The sequence below is a fragment of the Pisolithus orientalis genome (genome assembly GCF_024613125.1).
Source record: "Pisolithus orientalis strain OTSU chromosome Unknown F5J12scaffold_1, whole genome shotgun sequence".
Classification (NCBI taxonomy): domain Eukaryota; kingdom Fungi; phylum Basidiomycota; class Agaricomycetes; order Boletales; family Pisolithaceae; genus Pisolithus; species Pisolithus orientalis.
Window position 1 is genome coordinate 1759763 of NW_026260782.1, and position 16526 is coordinate 1776288.

Genomic DNA, 16526 nt, shown 5'->3' on the forward strand with positions numbered 1-16526 from the left:
AATGAAAAAAAAAGAAAACATACATGGAGGAACTGTGTGCTGATACCACCAATATCCTCAGATTCGGCAAAGCTATCAGGTGTGAAGCTACGCTTGAGGGGACAGTGAGGACCACGAGCAGGTACAGCGGAGACAGGTAATTCTGAAGTGACTTTCTAAAAGATGACATCAGTAAAGCGAGGAACGGTCTGTTAGAACTTACCTCAAGGAGCCTAGGGGTCCCTTCCTGACTTTCAGGCTCAGTTTCACTGTTATCAATGACAGGGGTGCAAGGTATGAGGGGCTCGGCACTTGTCAACTTGATATGGTTGTCACTGGGAGAAGCGTTGCCTGCAACATCAAAGAGGGCAGAGATTGGAACTGCAGGCAACGTCCTGCCAGGGTCCTATGCAATGCATTAGCAAGAAAATTAAATACATAGTAACTCACCGTGGTGGCCAATTGGTTGGCATCTGCAGGCTCAATTTTGACCTCGCCAGTGATAACATTCAGGCTCTCATTAATATTGACAACACATTTTTGATCACTAATGATGTGAGAGGAGTTGGCAATGAACAGATCTTCTGGTAACATGGTAGTCAACGAAAATTCTACAGTCTGATACGTGAGGTGAGCGAACGCAACCCTAGAACACAGAGGCCAATGACATACTATGGGGCCTTGAAACTTTGGCTCAAAAGATACCATGATGTTCTGGATGCTGGGTGGAACCTGAAGTCTAATAACATGGGGCCGATTTTGGATGGTGGTTGACTTGGATATCACATCAACAAGCTCAATTTCATTGGCCTGTGAAGTAGAAACTGTCTCATTAGCATCGATATTTACCTTGACCGAATGAATAAGTATGCCAGATGGATTAGTACAGGCAGATGGACATACAAAATGCTTGTTCATGGTGAACATGGTGAACCGGTGAACTTGGAGACCGAGGGAAAAAATCGCTGAGTCCATCTGTCTTTCTGAGGGTTGGAAAGGTAGCAAGGGCCGCTTTTCAGATAGCAGTATCATTGGACTATGGCCGATGGAGTCGAGCATAGTCGGGGTCGGGAAATGCGTCGTGCGAGAGGTCAGGTTATTGGTGTATTGTCTATATTCGGATCTCGCCTACATGGGATTATTTGGACACGTTACTCAGAAATCATCTAGTCGGATTTTGCTCAGACTAATGGTTATATCTTACAAAAAAAATCTAAGGTCGGATTATCTACATTTAAAGAGTCCGATTATCCCCCCTGCTAAAATCTCGTTTCCGCAGTGATTCTTGTTATTGCCTGTCCCTCAACTGTTTAGGGGAAACTAACTCGAGCTTCGAGTCAGATCCTTTTCTCCTCACTAGCGGGTGCATCTTCGTCCTGCAACTCGCACTCGATCCATCACTGTCTCCGGATTGACGATATCGCTCGCCATATACATATATATATATTTCCTTTGTTAACGATAACAGGACGTTATGTTCACTAGCTCGGACACGTCATAATTTCAATTTACCAGCAACAGATCTCCTTGTATTGGTATTCTGCCCTATCATTTGTGGGTGATGTGCATGACCGTTTCACCAGCCAATTATTTGTGAGTGTCTACGCTGAGCTCGACACGATATTAGGTTGACAAATGAATGCCAACCATTGTCCGCCCCTTAAACGACGAGGATTGGAGTGTCATCGAACGATACACCCGTAAAACGCACAGCCTTCACCTCATTGCATGTGGTCTCCCAACTTTGAACGAGGTCCAAAAGTTGCACAGTTCCTCGCAAATTCCCCCGTTTCCTGATCCACTTTCCCGAAATTTACAAGTGCTCATGCACGATTTGGAGGTCTTTATGTTACGTCCACAGGCTGCTGATACTGTTATGGCTTTTGCCCAAGACGTTATATTTCCCACCTTCGTTTGAGCTTTGGTGGTCTTCCTCTGCCCGTCCACTTTGAATGGACTCCATGCTCCCCATCCCGCCCGTTTATCGAGGTTACGGTTGCCCAGCGCGGTTTTACCGAGGTGGTATCCCGCGCCTCCTCGATGTTGCCTTGGGCGCAGTCTATACAGCCCGTTAGCTGGGATGTCAACAATTGGGAGGATCTGGAAAACCGTCCTGAGCTTTGGGATGGGGTTCAAGAGCTCTATGTGTACGCATATAAACCTGTCGACCATCACTTCCCGAAGCAGAGGCCAATTTCACGTTAGCTCTAACAAAACTGAATACACTCCTTTTACACCACTCCATGCCAGCTGCTCTGAAAATCGCGTCCTGCACGCGGTGAAAACAGCTCGCAGGACCTGGAGCTGCTCACCCCCATCTCATTCCAGTACCGTGATAACGTCCGGGGTCGTGCTACTGAATACATCAGCATTCGTTCTCCAACAGTCCACCATAGAACCCTGTCTCCATCTGAAATACCTCTGAACCCTCGTGGTAACAACATACTATGATATCGATCTGTCAGACTGTTTCATCGAGAGGATGGGTTAAGGTTGGCCACATTTTGAAAGCCTCCACTTGCGCAGATCAAACAGCGAGACAACTCCAACATGCCTCACTTTGTGGGGACTCGCGGCTCTCATCGACTGCCGTCCAAAGCTCCAGACGTTCTCACTCTCCGTCAATATCTCATCGTCCATAGTTCCGTCGGGTATATGTTCACGTTGTGTGGACGGCACTATCAATCGGGGTTCCATCAGGACCTAGAGCACGCACTGGGGCACGGCGTAACGTAGGGAGGCATCGGGACCAGCCAAGCCTGGGGGTGGAAGTATTAGATATACATATATTACATATACAGTACCCTCTGAGATTGACCGAGCCATGAGGCTAAAGGGACGACTGCTTTGCAACTGCGATGATATTGTCGTACTTCGTGCTATTTGTGCACCATTTATCGCAGCACGCACGGTACCAGACCACAGTGAGTATTTGGATTATGACAAAAGTGCTGCACCTATTGAGGTAAAACGCCCGGTCTTGAAGAAGGCGGTGCCAGCTTCCCATGCACGCGTACTTTTTAGATGTCTCCGGTTTCGTACCATGGTGTTGTTTGCGTTTATGGAGGTGTGGAGCAAGGAGGTCACCCACACACGGGAGCAGGGGCCTTAAGGTAAGGCAGTGAATCTAGAGCACACCGTGTATGAAGTTACAACAAATGGAGAGATGTGAAACAATCAATGAAATAATATACCCCGATGCTTAAATCATCCCACCGGTACTGTCGTTGCTGGTTTCATCCCACCCCACACCGCCGAAGTGTTAGATTCTTCCGATTCCAGTGTCTGAAAATTTGGATGTCAGTATATATAAGTGTGCGAGTAAAACGCGTGTACACAACGAACCTCGAGTAATACACTGACTAGATTGTCAACTTCGGAAGGCGGCACGCCTCCACACCCCGCCCCGATCAGTCGCCTGTACTCGCTCATTTTTCCTCTCGTGCCTGCTTCGGCTTGGAACGCAGTGAGCTCATCAAATAGTTCTTTTCTGCGTTTGCGATGGTGCCCAAGCTCCTCCCTCAGGGCTTCGCATGTCGAATGCAGTGCTTCCGGATCGCTCGGAACATCCGAATAGAGCGCGAGGAGGTCTGAAATATTCCCCTCCTGCGGCAAGGCTTTTCGCTTTCCCTTGCCCTTGTCCTTCCCCAGTTCTGTCGTCCCGTCGACTTCCATGTCGTCTGCTGCCCGGTACGGAACCATTGCAGCTGTGATCTTCAGTTCACCGCCGGCCGCATCGCGCACCGACTTCTCCCGGTCCTCCTCGTCTTTGACCCATTTCTCCCAACCTAGTCTGTATCTCCTACTCATTTTGTCAAGAAGCTGGTTCTCTAATTTCTCGAACATCGCCTTCGCTACTTGTAGCCCCTCTGCTCGTGTTCTGAGTTGGTTGACCGCGCGGTGGCTTTCCAAGATTTCCTGTTGAATATTTTGCAGTAAAACCTGCGCTTGTGTGACGTCGCGCTCCTTTTCCTGAAGCTCACGATCAAAAGATGCTGCGAGACTATCCAACATATTCGTAATATCATTAACGCATCTTGTACTGGCCTTCTGGCCAGCAAGGGAGTGGTGTACCAGCGGACGTTCGCCACTGACCAAAGTGGCAGCAGGAACGCCGGCTGGCAATGCAGCCTGTGCATTGCGGAAGGACATGGCAGAGAGGCGTGATATAGGACCGGGGGATGAACGGAAGCGTTCATCTTCGAGGATGTAATCCTCTGTACTCTTGCCGTCGCGATTTCTTATCTTCGGGTCTGCGCCATGGTCAATGAGCAGCTTGACGAGACGTTTACTCCGACATCTTGCGGCCATTGTTAATGCGGTCTCGCCGTCTTCGTCTTGGAAATTGATGACGTCGGCAAGCTCCTTGGGGTAGTCGGCTAGCCTGTTGAGGACAGTTTCCATGTAGTAGCGCGCAGCATGGGTCTTCCCTTTGGACATTGCCACATCGACGATGTGATGAAAAACAGTCCGATTATAGTTGTCGATGTTCAGAGTCGAACGGTGTAATAGTTCATATAGCTCGGGAAATTTCCGCACGTCATAATTGTTTGCGAACATCACGCTACGCATGAGGGCTGTTTGACCTGCCTTATTGACCTTGAAAATCTCTGCTCCAGCTGTAAGCAGGAGTTTGACGATACGGAGGCGACCCATGGCCGACGCCCAGTGTAATGCGGTGTGACCGTCGTCGTCGATGGCCATGTTTGGATCGAAGTCTGCTGGGGGTGAGATGAGGATGGGAGGTATCTGATTAGTGTCAGAGATGAAGTATTCAAGGATCTGATCACTGTAAGCGCGAGGGTCGTTGGCGTCATCAGCCTGTGACAAGTCATCGATTCCTATGGCATTGTCGGGGCGGTCGTGATGGTGTCTGGTCCCCTTCCTTCTGTCCGCGTGACTGCGATCTCCGGAAGCACCCGCTGCTTCATACCCCTCGTCGATTGGGGACGGAGTACGCGAGCTTGATGATCTGCGGGAAGGTGAGGAAGTCATAGATCCGTCTTCCGAGGCGGGCTCGGAGAGGACCTCCTGGTCGGAATCCTCGCCGCCTTCGAGTTGGCGGCGAGAGCGGGCACTGACCAGTGCGGAGGCGTCAGGGCCCGCAGTACGGCGGGGGGGTTTTGCCGCGGTGGCGGTTGCGGCTAAATGTTTTGGAGCAGGTGGAGGACTCTTTGCGGCTGGCTGGAACTCGATTATGGGCCGCAGAACTGCATCGCAGTTGTATTGCCTGGCCAAAGTGAGACTTCTGTCGAGAGGAATCCAAGTACCTGGCGACGGAGAGGTCAATCCGCTGTATGACGAGAGATCAGGAGGACTAGCCTTGGTATTTCCCGTAACCGCCCTGCACCTTTTCATGCTCCCCCTTTTGCACCTCCCGCTCTAATATGCGTGTGCGTTGGGGTTTGTCGAAACCGGCGACCTTGAGGATCTGGGTCGCGTTGAGCCACGAGTCTGAGCGCCGCCGCATGACAGCAACGCCCTTGCACATCCTATGCGCGCGTCAGGGGAGTCAGCCGATGCGAAAGACGGAGGAGAGGAGGACTAACATCTCGTACACGGGTATGCCGCTGTAGGTAGCCTGCGTGTGACGTGGGACCTAGGTAAGCAGGGCGGGGGACTCGGAGATGAGAGGTACCTTGAATATTTGGTTGTCAGGCATGGTTTGGGCCAGCTGTACGCGTGCACGAGGGGCTGAGGATGAGCTGGCTATCGAGCGATGGCTTATTAGACGCTGGAACGACCGGCTTGCTTAGCAGGGGGAGCGTCGCGGGCTGCCGTAGGTACGCGTGCTCCAACAACAACAAACAACGCGATGCACTCATATTGCGTAGTACCCTATCGTACTTATTATTATATTGTACTGTCACGAGGAGGCCAACGTGGCGTCCAAGACGCGTACGATGTGGGGTGGTTGTTGTGTCCATTAATGAAGAAGTGGCACCCCACCATCAGTCGTGTCTCAGGGTTTGACCCGTCGAGATAGCCTCGTGCGTGACACGCTCCCATTGTCATGTTGGCGGCGTGTGGACTCGGCCTGGCTGGATCAATGTGGTTCAAATACATTGTCCTGCGATTACCGTTCGACGTTCACACCCCCGCAAACCCGCCCAGCTGCTCAGCCTCGTCGCCGTAGAGCATTTGTTTTGGATTGTTTACGTGGACGCGACGGTCACGGGAGTCATATTGCCTTTACAAGGGTTGGCTTGGTACCACTGAGCAGCCCCGTCCGACTACACCTCCCCATGGCTCCAAAGTGCGAGCCGCTCTGTTGTTTCGGTGACAGGTGTCTTCCCTAGTCTTTCCCCACATATCAATGGCCATTGACCATCGTCTGCTAGACTGTTCTTCACCACATTCCCTCACCCGCCACCCACCCCTCACGCTCTCAACAACCAGTCCAAAGACCCGGATAACAAACCTCGCGTGCGTTCAAATGCCAGGGCTGGTCCAAGCGCCTCCCCAGACGACGACGTCACCTACTACTACTTCACTATCGACGACCAATTACTCTATCTCTCCTTCTTTCAAGACTGGGGTCCACTGAATCTTGCAATGGTCTACAAGGCGTGCATTCTCATTCACGAACTACTAGAGGTCCGTCCGTCTTCGCTCCCCGATACCCGTATCTGTCTCACTCCACGATCTCCAGGACAAGGATCTCGCATCACACCGTATTGTCTTGTACTCTTCTGATGACCCACGCAGGAAGGCCAACGCTGCGCTTTTAATGGCCCTTTACGTCGTATGTCCCTCAATTTGCTGTTCGGTCTTCTTCTTCATTGGCCTTCTAGATGATCGTGCACCGGCGTACCCCTTGGGATGCATTCCATCCCATAGCAGAAATAGAATTCATGCCCTTCCGTGACGCTGGTCGCGGTCCCTCGGATTTCAATCTCAACATTCAGGACTGTCTGTGGGGAATGTGGAAAGCAATGCAACACGGCCTATGTGATATGAATGAGTTCAGCGTAGAGGAATACGAGTTTTATGAAAAAGTGGAGAACGGCGACTGGAATTGGATAACCCCCCATTTCATTGCATTCGCATCCCCCGTCGATTCTAACTGGATAAAGGTTCAGAAGGAAGCCAAGCTCGCCTCATCAGATTCCACTTCACCATTACGTCCGAGCGCACCCCCGCGATCCCCTTCACAGAATCATGCCCTGCAACGCAAGTTACCCACGCCCTTCCTCAATTGCCTCGATTACTTCGAGAAACGTGGCGTCAAACTGGTCGTCAGACTAAATACCGAACTCTACGATAAGCAACTCTTCCTAGATCGGGGAATCGGTCATCAAGAACTGTATTTCGACGATGGTACAAATCCGACAGACGAGATCGTCCGAGCATTTATAGACATGTCTGATACCGTGGTGGAGAGCGGCGGTGTCATTGCGGTACATGTGCGTCATTCCTACCTTCCCTTGTCACTTTCCATTTTAGGTGTTCGCATCATTGACGCTCGTTCTTGCTCCTCCAGTGTAAAGCAGGTCTGGGACGGACAGGAACACTAATCGGTGCCTATCTCATTTGGAAGTATGGATTCACGGCATCGGAGGCCATCGGCTTCATGCGCATCGTACGGCCAGGTAGCGTCGTTGGCCCCCAACAACAATATATGTATCTGAAACAGCTGGAGTGGGCGAAGTGGGCGGCCGTAGATGAAATGCGACGAAATCAGGCTTCTTCAGCAGCAGCTCCTATCGTTGCCCCTGCCACCCCACCTGCCGAACAGGACGAAGACATAGAGGAGCTTACTAGGGTCACACCACAGAGAGCTGTCGACGACGTCCCAGCTGTTGCACTCCCTCCCGTCACTCCTAGCCGCCATGTTACTGCTGCTGCTGCGAAAGCCCAAGCAATCGCTCCTCCAGGACAGCCCCGGAAGACTCCCATGGCGAAACGTGTGGCAGTAGACTCTGATGATGAAGCGGATGAAGTTGACGATGTTCTACCTGCGCTTGGTGCAGCACCACCGGCAACGCGCCAACGCGCCAAAACTACGAGTCGGCCGACAGGAGCCAGAGGGACGGCTTCTGAGCAGAGGCCCACCCGCATCCTGCGTTCTGCCGGTGTCAATGCACACCGGAAACCTGCTGTTCCGCCGCCGAAAGTTGTTCGGCCGCCCAACAAGATACCAAGACTTGCAACTGCTACCTCAACGCGAAGCACTGCAGCTGCAGCTGCTCGAGGAGCCGGTGCGCCGTCATCAAGGAGAGTACCCCAACCCCCACCCTCGCCAACCCCTTCGCGACTCCCAACTCTAGCAAAGCGTCAACAGAACGCGCCAAATTCGCTGGCCGAAATGGCAGCCGGAGGGAAAGCGAAGCAAACGTCTGATACCTGGATGACGACTGGTGCATCCGCCGTCGTCGTGCCTGCTTCGAAAGCGACACAGCGACCTGGACCTCGGCCTGTCAGGCGCAGAAGGAGCAGTTTCAGCGCTGCTGACGTCGTTGCATAGTTAAGAATCTCTGTCAAATTTGCTTTCATGTGCATGCTTTCCGTTTCTACATTCATTTATGACTTGTTCCATCCCTCCCTCTCTCTCCTCTCCCGATGGAATCTGCGGGTATTTAAGAGAATTCATTCCTTGTCTAGCATACCTGTAGCTCAGCACTTGGCTCGTTGCCCCTCACAATACGCAACACTAAACATTTATTGTATCACATGCCCTGAAACCCTGAGGGTGTTTCTGTCCACCTCCTGCCTACTAAGCATTGGCGGAATATTTGTGTACACACTCGAAGAACCACTTGAGGTCTTCCGGATCAACCCCAGGAGTGATCCCATGACCAAGGTTGGCGATCCATCCTCTGGTGACCCCACCACGGGCGGACCGGAAGGCGGCACACATCCTCTTAACCTCCCGTTCTATGGCGTCCCGCCCTCCATACAGCACCACAGGGTCAAGATTTCCTTGTAGGCATGCATCCATGTCAAGGGTTTTGGCAACGTCGCGAGGGTCTTCTGTCCAGTCTAACCCTACTGTGTCATAGCCACACCGAGCTGCAATAGCCGGAGAGGCTCCCTTAGCAAAAATAGTGAGCGGAACACGGGGTACCCCAAGCTCGGTTAAGCGATCCCGCACGCCAGTGGATATTTGACGCAATGTGGGAACCGAGAAAGTTTCAAAGTCGTGAGGGGATAAGTCTCCTGCGTTGGAATCGAACACTTGGAGCAACTACAGAAGAAAATGAGGTCATGATCTCGTCCGGACAATCAGTCTTTGTTGAGTGAAAACTACCTGTGCCCCTGCTTTCACCTGGCCTACTAAAAAGTCCACGCAGACGTCAGCGATGCGTTTCAAAAGTGCTTTCGACTCCTCCGGGTATTTGAAAAGCCATGTTTTCGATTTTTGCAGCGTCTTGCTCGAGCCGCCCTCGATCATGTACGCCATGAGCGTCCAGGGGGCTCCGCAAAATCCAATGAGGGGAACCTGGCCCTCCAACTTTTGTCGTGTCATCTTGAGCGCCTCGAAGACATATCCAAGCTCTTTATCCACGTCCACCTTCCCCGACAACTTCGCCACGTCCGTAGGTGTCTCGAGCGGATTGGGGAAAGTCGGGCCCGGGGTCATGAGTACCTCCATACCGAAGGCCTGCGGGATGACGAGGATGTCAGAGAAAATGATGGCGGCGTCTATGAGTCCAGCATATCGCCGGATGGGTTGGAGAGTGATCTCGGTTGCGAGCTCTGGAGTCCTACAGATCTCGAAAAATTCGTGGTCCTCTCGTACTTTTCTAAATTCTGTCGCCACGAACGACAATCATATCACTGGTTAGGGGGGGCTAGCCAATCCGGTGGTGATGCAGAGGCTTGCCTGGCAGGTATCTCCCGGCTTGTCGCATGACCCATACTGGCGCACGCTCGATCTGATCACCCCGTGCGGCCCTCAGGAGGAGATCATTTTTTAGTGGCGGAAAGTCGTCGTAGCTCATTACAGTTGGTAGCAGCGTGATTGAGGGCCTTTAAAATATTCTGACCACTGCTCCAGAGGGCTGCAATGGCGACAGGAAGAGTTAAAAGAAGAGGTTGTTTGATGGGAGCATCCGAGTCCGCGCTTGGTTTGATGATCTGGTCACCATCTACCCGGGCGCTGTGCTGTTCACATTCACTCTGTCTTAGTCTATGCCTTGTAACACTACTATGTACTGCACCATGAGCACCACAAGCCCAAAACAGCTCGTAGACGAGTGAGTTCGTCGTAATCCCCACTATCGTTGCGTCCAGACTCAAATCGCGCACCAGGTTCAAAAAGTCAGGAGAGTTTGATCGGCTGCGAAGAGAACTCCTGTCTCAGTTTCAGCACAACGTACGCCATCACTGGTGGTTCTGAGTGCCCGATTCATGTCTCTGTGTTAATAGGACAGAATCACTGCTTTCAAGTCCCGCATAGAGGATATCGCGCGACAGCGGCTAGCCTCTGACTCCAAACTCATACATATGCCCCATGACGCCGTTCACCGTGAACTCATGGGCGAAATAGATAGGTAAAAATCCCTGTTCGCACGTAGAACGAAACTATCTCCAGATAGAACTTAAGTGTACAATCAATATACAACAGGTACCCAATCGTCGAGCGAGCAGTTGCAGAGGCGCCGTTGTTATCGGAGGCGGACTTCGTTGCCAATATCCGTACTTCCATCGAGCGCATTCTAGGCGAAATCAAAGGCCGCGAAAACTCTGGTCCGGCCCAATTTACGAATTCATTTCTTCTGCTTGCTGACATTCTTCTGAAAGGTTCTGCTGACCTGACGAAAGAGGATGCCAGCAAGGCTGCTCCAGTAGCCAAGCTCGCTCTCCCAAATGGCGATATTGCGGAGACTCGACGGCACTGAGTTTTCCTTCTCTGGTGGTTCTTCTTGCTGTTGCCGGATGGCGTCCGTCGTGAAGACGACCCGATTATGGCGGGAAATATCTGTTGCGGTGACACGTACCTCGGTATCCCTGGAGGGCACATTTTCTGCCCAGTAGTTCCAGAAGTCGGACGGCTATTCCTATCACCATCGAAAACGTGACAAAGAAGATACCATATCGTACCCGACACAAGACCGAAGGATACATATGTGATGAGTTGTGCCAATGGCTTCACAAATTACGAAAGTGCATCTATCCACACGAGCAAGACAAGAAGCAGTGAAGCTGATGGGCGACTGTTACTTCGGTGCGTAATTACATCGGCGTCCGCGCTCACGTGGCAGAGCTGGTCAATAGTCACCACGAGACAAGGCGCAAGAGGAATAGATTACTATGCTGGCATGTGCTACACGGCAGCCAACACCGAGTTGTTCCCGTTCCAATATACACATCTGCTGATATGGCGCAATCCTACCTTGTGGGGAATCCGGCGGCGAATATTCCTTGTATTAAGCACTATAGTTGTCTAAGCGGAGAATTCGTGCATACAGCACGGGGACCCACTTACGGTCTAGCATTAAAACACTGAATCTGCTCCGCTTGAATCCGACCAAGTCCGAGGATCGGAGAGGTTCTTATCATGGTACGTGCATTTAACTGGACGAACTGGACAATTTCTGCACCAGATAAGAACAATGTTTCAGTCAGGGACGAGTTAGCACCTCTGGGAGTTATCCTCGTTTTGAATGGACCAGCGTACTAACCATAATTAGGGCACACAGGTATGTACCGCACCTATGTAATACATAGGATGGCACTTGTGGTCGCCCTACAGCATGCCATTCTACCCCTCACCACAATCAAGGAGAGTGCACATGAAACGTTCCTAATACAGGTGGAATGCTTGGGACGCTAGGGGTTTCGATGTCAATTGTCATTGTATTATGATGGGTGGCGATTTACCCCCACAGCTGATTGCCGCCCTCCAAGTATTGAACCTTGCCATTGAGAACCTCTCACACTCTTACAGGTTCCGCGGAAGCGCGGTTGGGTGGGGACGTGTATCGCACGGTGGCGTTGCAGATTAGCCCGGCTTCTGACAGACATGTTCACTAATCGAAACAAGGTGAGAAGTCTCCATTTCTCAAAATCTGCACGGGGTCCATCTCGTGAGGTGTTAAGCATCGAGAAAGACTTATCAGATTGGCCTGTGATTAACCTCAGAATAAATGCACTTCCTAACCCTTCTATACGAACCGCCTGCCCGATGCTCACCCTGGAAAGTCCCTTCGCCGGAAAGGCGGTGGTAGGTGCTTGTGTTTGCTTATCGCCTTAGAACCTATCAGAACGCATTACGCTGCCGGCAGGGCAAATTTCTCCGTTGGCTTTGCTCTATGTACTTAGTTTGGTTTTGCAATGGGCCTGCGATCTGTTATGTAATGCCATAGTCATCCATCCTGTCAGACATGATCGCGGCAGCAGTCGTAAGATTGTTCCCATGATGATGGGAACTGGCTCGTTCCTCTGCGCATGTCGATGTTGCTACGGGCGCTTATGACTTCTCAACAGAGCCTCACAGTCCTCGGTTACAAGTGACATGCTTCCCATCCTGCATCTTGTCTACATCCCGCCATCTCATAGCCTCGCATTGCAACACGCATGCAGAGACGGCCGTAAAATGCCTAAATAATTATAAAGGTACATAAACCCCGCAGCCAACTACGGTGGCTTAACGAGATTAAGTATCAGATTTGGATTTTATTGCCTATCATAGCAAAATTTTTCCGAGGCAGTCGAAATCCATCATGTGGCTTGCGCGGCGGCCTGAGCTGCTTACTTCAAATTACTGCGTTTTTTTTTCGTGGTTGGCCATTCGGTTTGTCCGGGACGGGGGCGGCCTGAATGAGCCTAAATGATGCGATGTCGGCCAGGGCAAGTTTTGCCGCTAGAAGCAACACCCTTGCAGGTTAAGCTCGGCGGTGCAGGATCCCGCATTGTTTGCGTCTTTTCTATAATAGCGTTCTGTGCGTTCGCAAAGGGCACAATTCTGGAATCAGGACGGGAAGCCTCGGACCGGCCTCCGTGCCAACCTCGACTCAGGCCAGCAAAGTAGAAGCGGCGACACAGTAATAACAGAGAAGGATATCGCCGAAAGCCGCCACTCCGTGTGGGCCGTTGTGGAAAAAAAAAGGGGCTCCAAAACAGTTGCTACCCTAGTTGTACCTGACAACACTTGGCGCGCTTGACGACCTGTTGCCAAACCGTCCGTGGAGTTCTCATTAACATTGTGGCAGAGAACCCAAACAGGCATTTCCACGTCAAGAGATTGGCATGACTGGGAAACAGACACGGTCAGTATTCCCGCTGTTAAATTGGAAGCACAACCAGAGATGCGGCAGCGGGGGGGAGATAACGTGGGTATCCAAGGACAATTTTTGAAGATGAAGCGCGGATGGAGTCTGTATTGCAAGCAGGTATGTAACCAAGAGTGAGGTATATCGTACATGAGGTGAATGGGTAGATAGTGGGTTTGGTATAATTGATAGCCCGATTCCTTCGGAGAAGCACAGAGCGAATGCGATCAGTAGTGAGGGGTTTGCTGGATAAGCTCAAGAGCCTTCGCAGACCGGGGTTTGATGGAGCACTTGAATGGTTTGGGATGGCTAGTGAAAGTTGCTCAGATCGAAATTTCGTAGGAAATGAAGGCTTCGCACCTGATAGTACCACTTGACGGATCAACTTCCGGGGTGATTTCAACCCCGTTCTCAACCACTTTCGAAACATTGAAGACAGCGAGTGACATGACTGCCGACAGCCATACCGAAGCATCGGCAAGGTGCATACCTGTAAATACCAAATTTGTTAGCATCACAGCCTCATTCAACCATAGATATTGTTCTGAGACCACACTGACCAGGGCAGATGCTGCAAGACACGACGTCAGGGTGGGAATGAAAAACCAATCGCAATTGACTAGCTCACCGTCGTCCAAATCCAAAGCAGATGTCGCGGGGATCGGTTGGTGGCTCCTTACCCCCTGAGGGAAGGAAACGATCGGGATTGAAATTCATGGGGTCGGGATAAATGGAAGGGTCACGTAACATGTACCTATGCAAAGAGAGGTGGTCTATCATGTGTCAGAATGTTCAAGCTGCAATAGACGACCTACCAGGCATTGGCCAGTACCAGAGTTCCCTTGGGAATGTAATAGCCATTGTGAATATCGTCGGCAGTGACGCGGTGCGGTACCACTGTAGAAAGATCAGTTTAGATTAGCAGACCATAGATGGGTCGTACCGATGGGTACGACGGGACACCAGCGTAAGACTTCCTTGACAAGAGCCTCGGCGTAAGGAAGAGATTCGCGATCAGCAAAGGTGGGGAGACGGTCAGAACCAACGACAGCATCTATCTCTGCCTGAGCCTTCTTTTGAGCCTCTGGATAGAGCGTCATAGCCAAGAAAAATCCATAAATGGCAGAAACTGTCTGCAAAATATCAGGCTGTTAAAGAAAGGAAGGGGTCACACTGCTCACTGTATCAGCACCGCCTGTAACGTCGGACATGAGCACTAAAAATGGGCAGGAACTACCGGCAACATACCGCTATACAAGGAAGCACCGGACCACTTAATAATGTGCTCTTCTTCCTCAGTCAATGTTCTACCCTCCAGCAAGTTTGAGGTGAATGATTTAGGAGCAATGCCAGCAGCCTAGTGGGCATCATGAGTAACGTCATGCGGTCTTCCTATGGTTTGCTTACCATCTGATCCTGGACAAACTTGTATGGTTGGTTAACCATTTCGTGGAGAGTGGCACGCCATTCTCTGGCTTTACGCTGGAAGCTTGCGCCAGGGAACCACTCTGGAACGTAAGCCACTGACAAAAAAATTAAACAGCTACCACGGAGCACTGGCCAGTAACTTACAAGCTGGGATGAGGTCAACCATGAAAGCACCCGTAGCAGTGGATCGAGAAAATTGATCCACAGCCGTGTCCGCGAGACTCACAAGAGGATCGCCATCCTCCTGGATGTGGTATCCGTGTGAGATTCGCAAGATGATAGCCCCTGCAGTGCTGTAGGGAAAGGTAAGTCAAGGAGAGAAAAAGGGACATGTATCAGACCGGTCTCACGTGCGCACGTGGGCAGACAAGTCGGTAGGCTTGGTCAAGACGCGCTGCAAGAACTTGTGGGTCTCCTCTTCTTCGATGGCATGGTATACGGACATGGCTGCACGACTGCCAATAACGCGATGAAAGTTCCTGCGGTATTCGCGGAAGTTATCACCATATGGCAAGAGGACGAGGGTATTTCTCCATCCAACCAGCTCACCACCCATTGGGAGGACCGGACGGTCGGAGTAGATGGAACTCTTCCTGTCGAGCATTTCGACGGCAGTCTTTGCAGAGTTGAGGACGACGATATGTTGGCCAAATATTTCCAAGTGTGATATATCGCCTGTGGAGAGATGCACGAGATCAGGGAGTTGGTAGGGACATGTTTACGACGGACATACGCACCAAACTTGCTAGCCCAGTCGGAAAAGGTGAGCCATGGCTTTACAGAAGGCATGTCCAATATGTTTCCAAGGAGTGGCAGCGGCTTCGGACCAGGGGGAAAGGGAGCTGGCTTCTTCTTCGAGACGATCTGTCTGATAAGATAAACACCAACGCCTGCCAGACAGAGATCCAGCCATGTGACGGAGGTAATCATGATTACCAAGTAAAGAGCGTGTCGAGACTTGAGAGGAAGGAGGAGGGAGACCGGGGACGAGGAGGGGAGGGCGACACAAGGGACGGTTATATACCCCCGCCTAGGATACGCCCACCATGGTCGCGCCCGACATTCCGCGGACTTGACATCCCACTCTGGCCATGACAAGTTGGGTAATTGCACCGGGACCCCTCAATATTTGCCTCGAGGCTGAACGGCCACCCCTCCAAATGGGGGTCAACCCACGTCCCGTGTGATGGCAGGGCAGTGTAATAGGATTCAATGTTATGACAGTGGCGTCAACCTGGAGCTTGAAGCTTGACCATATTAAACGGAACAGCCGGACGCGGGTGAAGCGAGGTGAAGCGTAAAGTACATGGGCCTCATTTGAAATCGTTTTGTGTAGCTTGAAATGACAAATCTTGGCCACCTGGATGATGCCCACGAAAGGAAGCGAGCCTCTGTCTTTCTTCCCTTCCTTCTTGGGTGACCTTCATCAAGTGTATTGCTCCTCGAGCTAATAATGAATGTAGGGTATCACCCAGAACGAATGTCGGACCGACCTTCACTGGATATGTTCGCGTAAATGTCTTCCTTTCATGGTCAGAATACATTCTTTTCATGAAAATCTTCCGCTTTTCCCACACAGCCGTGCGCCGGCCACGTATATAGTCACTGCAAGGGTCACTGGCGGTGAAAGACGATCGCAGCTACTGCATTAGGTGCCTTCCCTTTGTAACCACAGGCTCCCCACAGGCCACCCTGCAGATCGATCCATCTCGTCATGACAGCCTCTCAGGTACTACACTACGCAGTACATAGCATGTCACAATTGCAAACTGACTAACGTTGCCCAAAAACGGAGGCGACTGGGTGTCCTAACAGCACCTTTCGTGCGGTGAGTCGGGAGTTCCGCGCAGAACTCCCCAATCCGCGAGACCACAGGGTTTTACCGCTGAGGGAATTCTGATA

The 16526-nt window shown here is 51.4% G+C and overlaps 5 protein-coding genes across 5 annotated transcripts; 2 read left to right on the forward strand and 3 right to left on the reverse strand.

Moving 5' to 3' along the window:
- Positions 1-2918: 2918 nt before the first annotated feature.
- Positions 2919-5776, reverse strand: F5J12DRAFT_734179 (uncharacterized protein). The gene is made up of 5 exons (XM_051741984.1): positions 5618-5776; positions 5529-5560; positions 5302-5471; positions 3325-5249; positions 2919-3264 (listed from the first exon to the last, which is right to left on the reverse strand). The coding sequence occupies exons 1-5, from the start codon at positions 5639-5641 to the stop codon at positions 3187-3189; spliced, it is 2229 nt and encodes a 742-aa protein (XP_051605953.1). The 5' UTR covers positions 5642-5776; the 3' UTR covers positions 2919-3186.
- Positions 5777-6135: 359 nt separating this feature from the next.
- F5J12DRAFT_28957 (tyrosine protein phosphatase) lies at positions 6136-8571 on the forward strand. Its single transcript, XM_051738751.1, has 5 exons — positions 6136-6265; positions 6321-6576; positions 6632-6724; positions 6774-7385; positions 7463-8571. The coding sequence occupies exons 1-5, from the start codon at positions 6225-6227 to the stop codon at positions 8444-8446; spliced, it is 1986 nt and encodes a 661-aa protein (XP_051605954.1). The 5' UTR covers positions 6136-6224; the 3' UTR covers positions 8447-8571.
- Positions 8571-10087, reverse strand: F5J12DRAFT_28975 (Uroporphyrinogen decarboxylase). The gene is made up of 3 exons (XM_051738752.1): positions 9806-10087; positions 9230-9732; positions 8571-9166 (listed from the first exon to the last, which is right to left on the reverse strand). The coding sequence occupies exons 1-3, from the start codon at positions 9921-9923 to the stop codon at positions 8696-8698; spliced, it is 1092 nt and encodes a 363-aa protein (XP_051605955.1). The 5' UTR covers positions 9924-10087; the 3' UTR covers positions 8571-8695.
- On the forward strand, positions 10056-11026 carry F5J12DRAFT_793873 (uncharacterized protein). Its single transcript, XM_051743994.1, has 6 exons — positions 10056-10178; positions 10234-10297; positions 10351-10475; positions 10550-10671; positions 10726-10850; positions 10923-11026. Exons 1-5 carry the CDS (start codon positions 10114-10116, stop codon positions 10821-10823), a joined length of 474 nt encoding a protein of 157 aa, XP_051605956.1. The 5' UTR covers positions 10056-10113; the 3' UTR covers positions 10824-10850; positions 10923-11026.
- A 2163-nt stretch (positions 11027-13189) lies between these two features.
- Positions 13190-15554, reverse strand: F5J12DRAFT_934104 (cytochrome P450; the record flags this gene model as incomplete). The annotated part of the gene is made up of 12 exons (XM_051749583.1): positions 13190-13505; positions 13557-13686; positions 13757-13767; positions 13825-13950; positions 14012-14093; positions 14140-14329; positions 14378-14391; positions 14445-14553; positions 14604-14719; positions 14769-14917; positions 14975-15299; positions 15362-15554. 12 exons carry the CDS (start codon positions 15552-15554, stop codon positions 13424-13426), a joined length of 1527 nt encoding a protein of 508 aa, XP_051605957.1. The 3' UTR covers positions 13190-13423.
- Between the last annotated feature and the right edge of the window lie 972 nt (positions 15555-16526).

What these genes read in the sequence shown, in the direction of transcription:
- F5J12DRAFT_734179 (XM_051741984.1), bottom strand. Translation starts at nt 5,641, where the DNA reads ATGCCTGACAACCAAATATTCAAG. An exon ending in CTGACAACCAAATATTCAAG is followed by an intron (nt 5,561 to 5,617) that starts GTACCTCTCATC and finishes CGTCACACGCAG; the next exon opens with GCTACCTACAGCGGCATACC. An exon ending in CGGTTACGGGAAATACCAAG is followed by an intron (nt 5,250 to 5,301) that starts GCTAGTCCTCCT and finishes CTCCGTCGCCAG; the next exon opens with GTACTTGGATTCCTCTCGAC.
- F5J12DRAFT_28957 (XM_051738751.1), top strand. Translation starts at nt 6,225, where the DNA reads ATGGCTCCAAAGTGCGAGCCGCTCTGTTGTTTCGGTGACAG. An exon ending in TCATTCACGAACTACTAGAG is followed by an intron (nt 6,577 to 6,631) that starts GTCCGTCCGTCT and finishes CACGATCTCCAG; the next exon opens with GACAAGGATCTCGCATCACA. An exon ending in GCGGTGTCATTGCGGTACAT is followed by an intron (nt 7,386 to 7,462) that starts GTGCGTCATTCC and finishes TTGCTCCTCCAG; the next exon opens with TGTAAAGCAGGTCTGGGACG.
- F5J12DRAFT_28975 (XM_051738752.1), bottom strand. Translation starts at nt 9,923, where the DNA reads ATGAGCTACGACGACTTTCCGCCACTAAAAAATGATCTCCTCCTGAGG. An exon ending in AGCCGGGAGATACCTGCCAG is followed by an intron (nt 9,733 to 9,805) that starts GCAAGCCTCTGC and finishes TCGTGGCGACAG; the next exon opens with AATTTAGAAAAGTACGAGAG. An exon ending in AGGTGAAAGCAGGGGCACAG is followed by an intron (nt 9,167 to 9,229) that starts GTAGTTTTCACT and finishes TTTCTTCTGTAG; the next exon opens with TTGCTCCAAGTGTTCGATTC.
- F5J12DRAFT_793873 (XM_051743994.1), top strand. Translation starts at nt 10,114, where the DNA reads ATGCCTTGTAACACTACTATGTACTGCACCATGAGCACCACAAGCCCA. An exon ending in TGTCTCAGTTTCAGCACAAC is followed by an intron (nt 10,298 to 10,350) that starts GTACGCCATCAC and finishes CTGTGTTAATAG; the next exon opens with GACAGAATCACTGCTTTCAA. An exon ending in CTCATGGGCGAAATAGATAG is followed by an intron (nt 10,476 to 10,549) that starts GTAAAAATCCCT and finishes AATATACAACAG; the next exon opens with GTACCCAATCGTCGAGCGAG.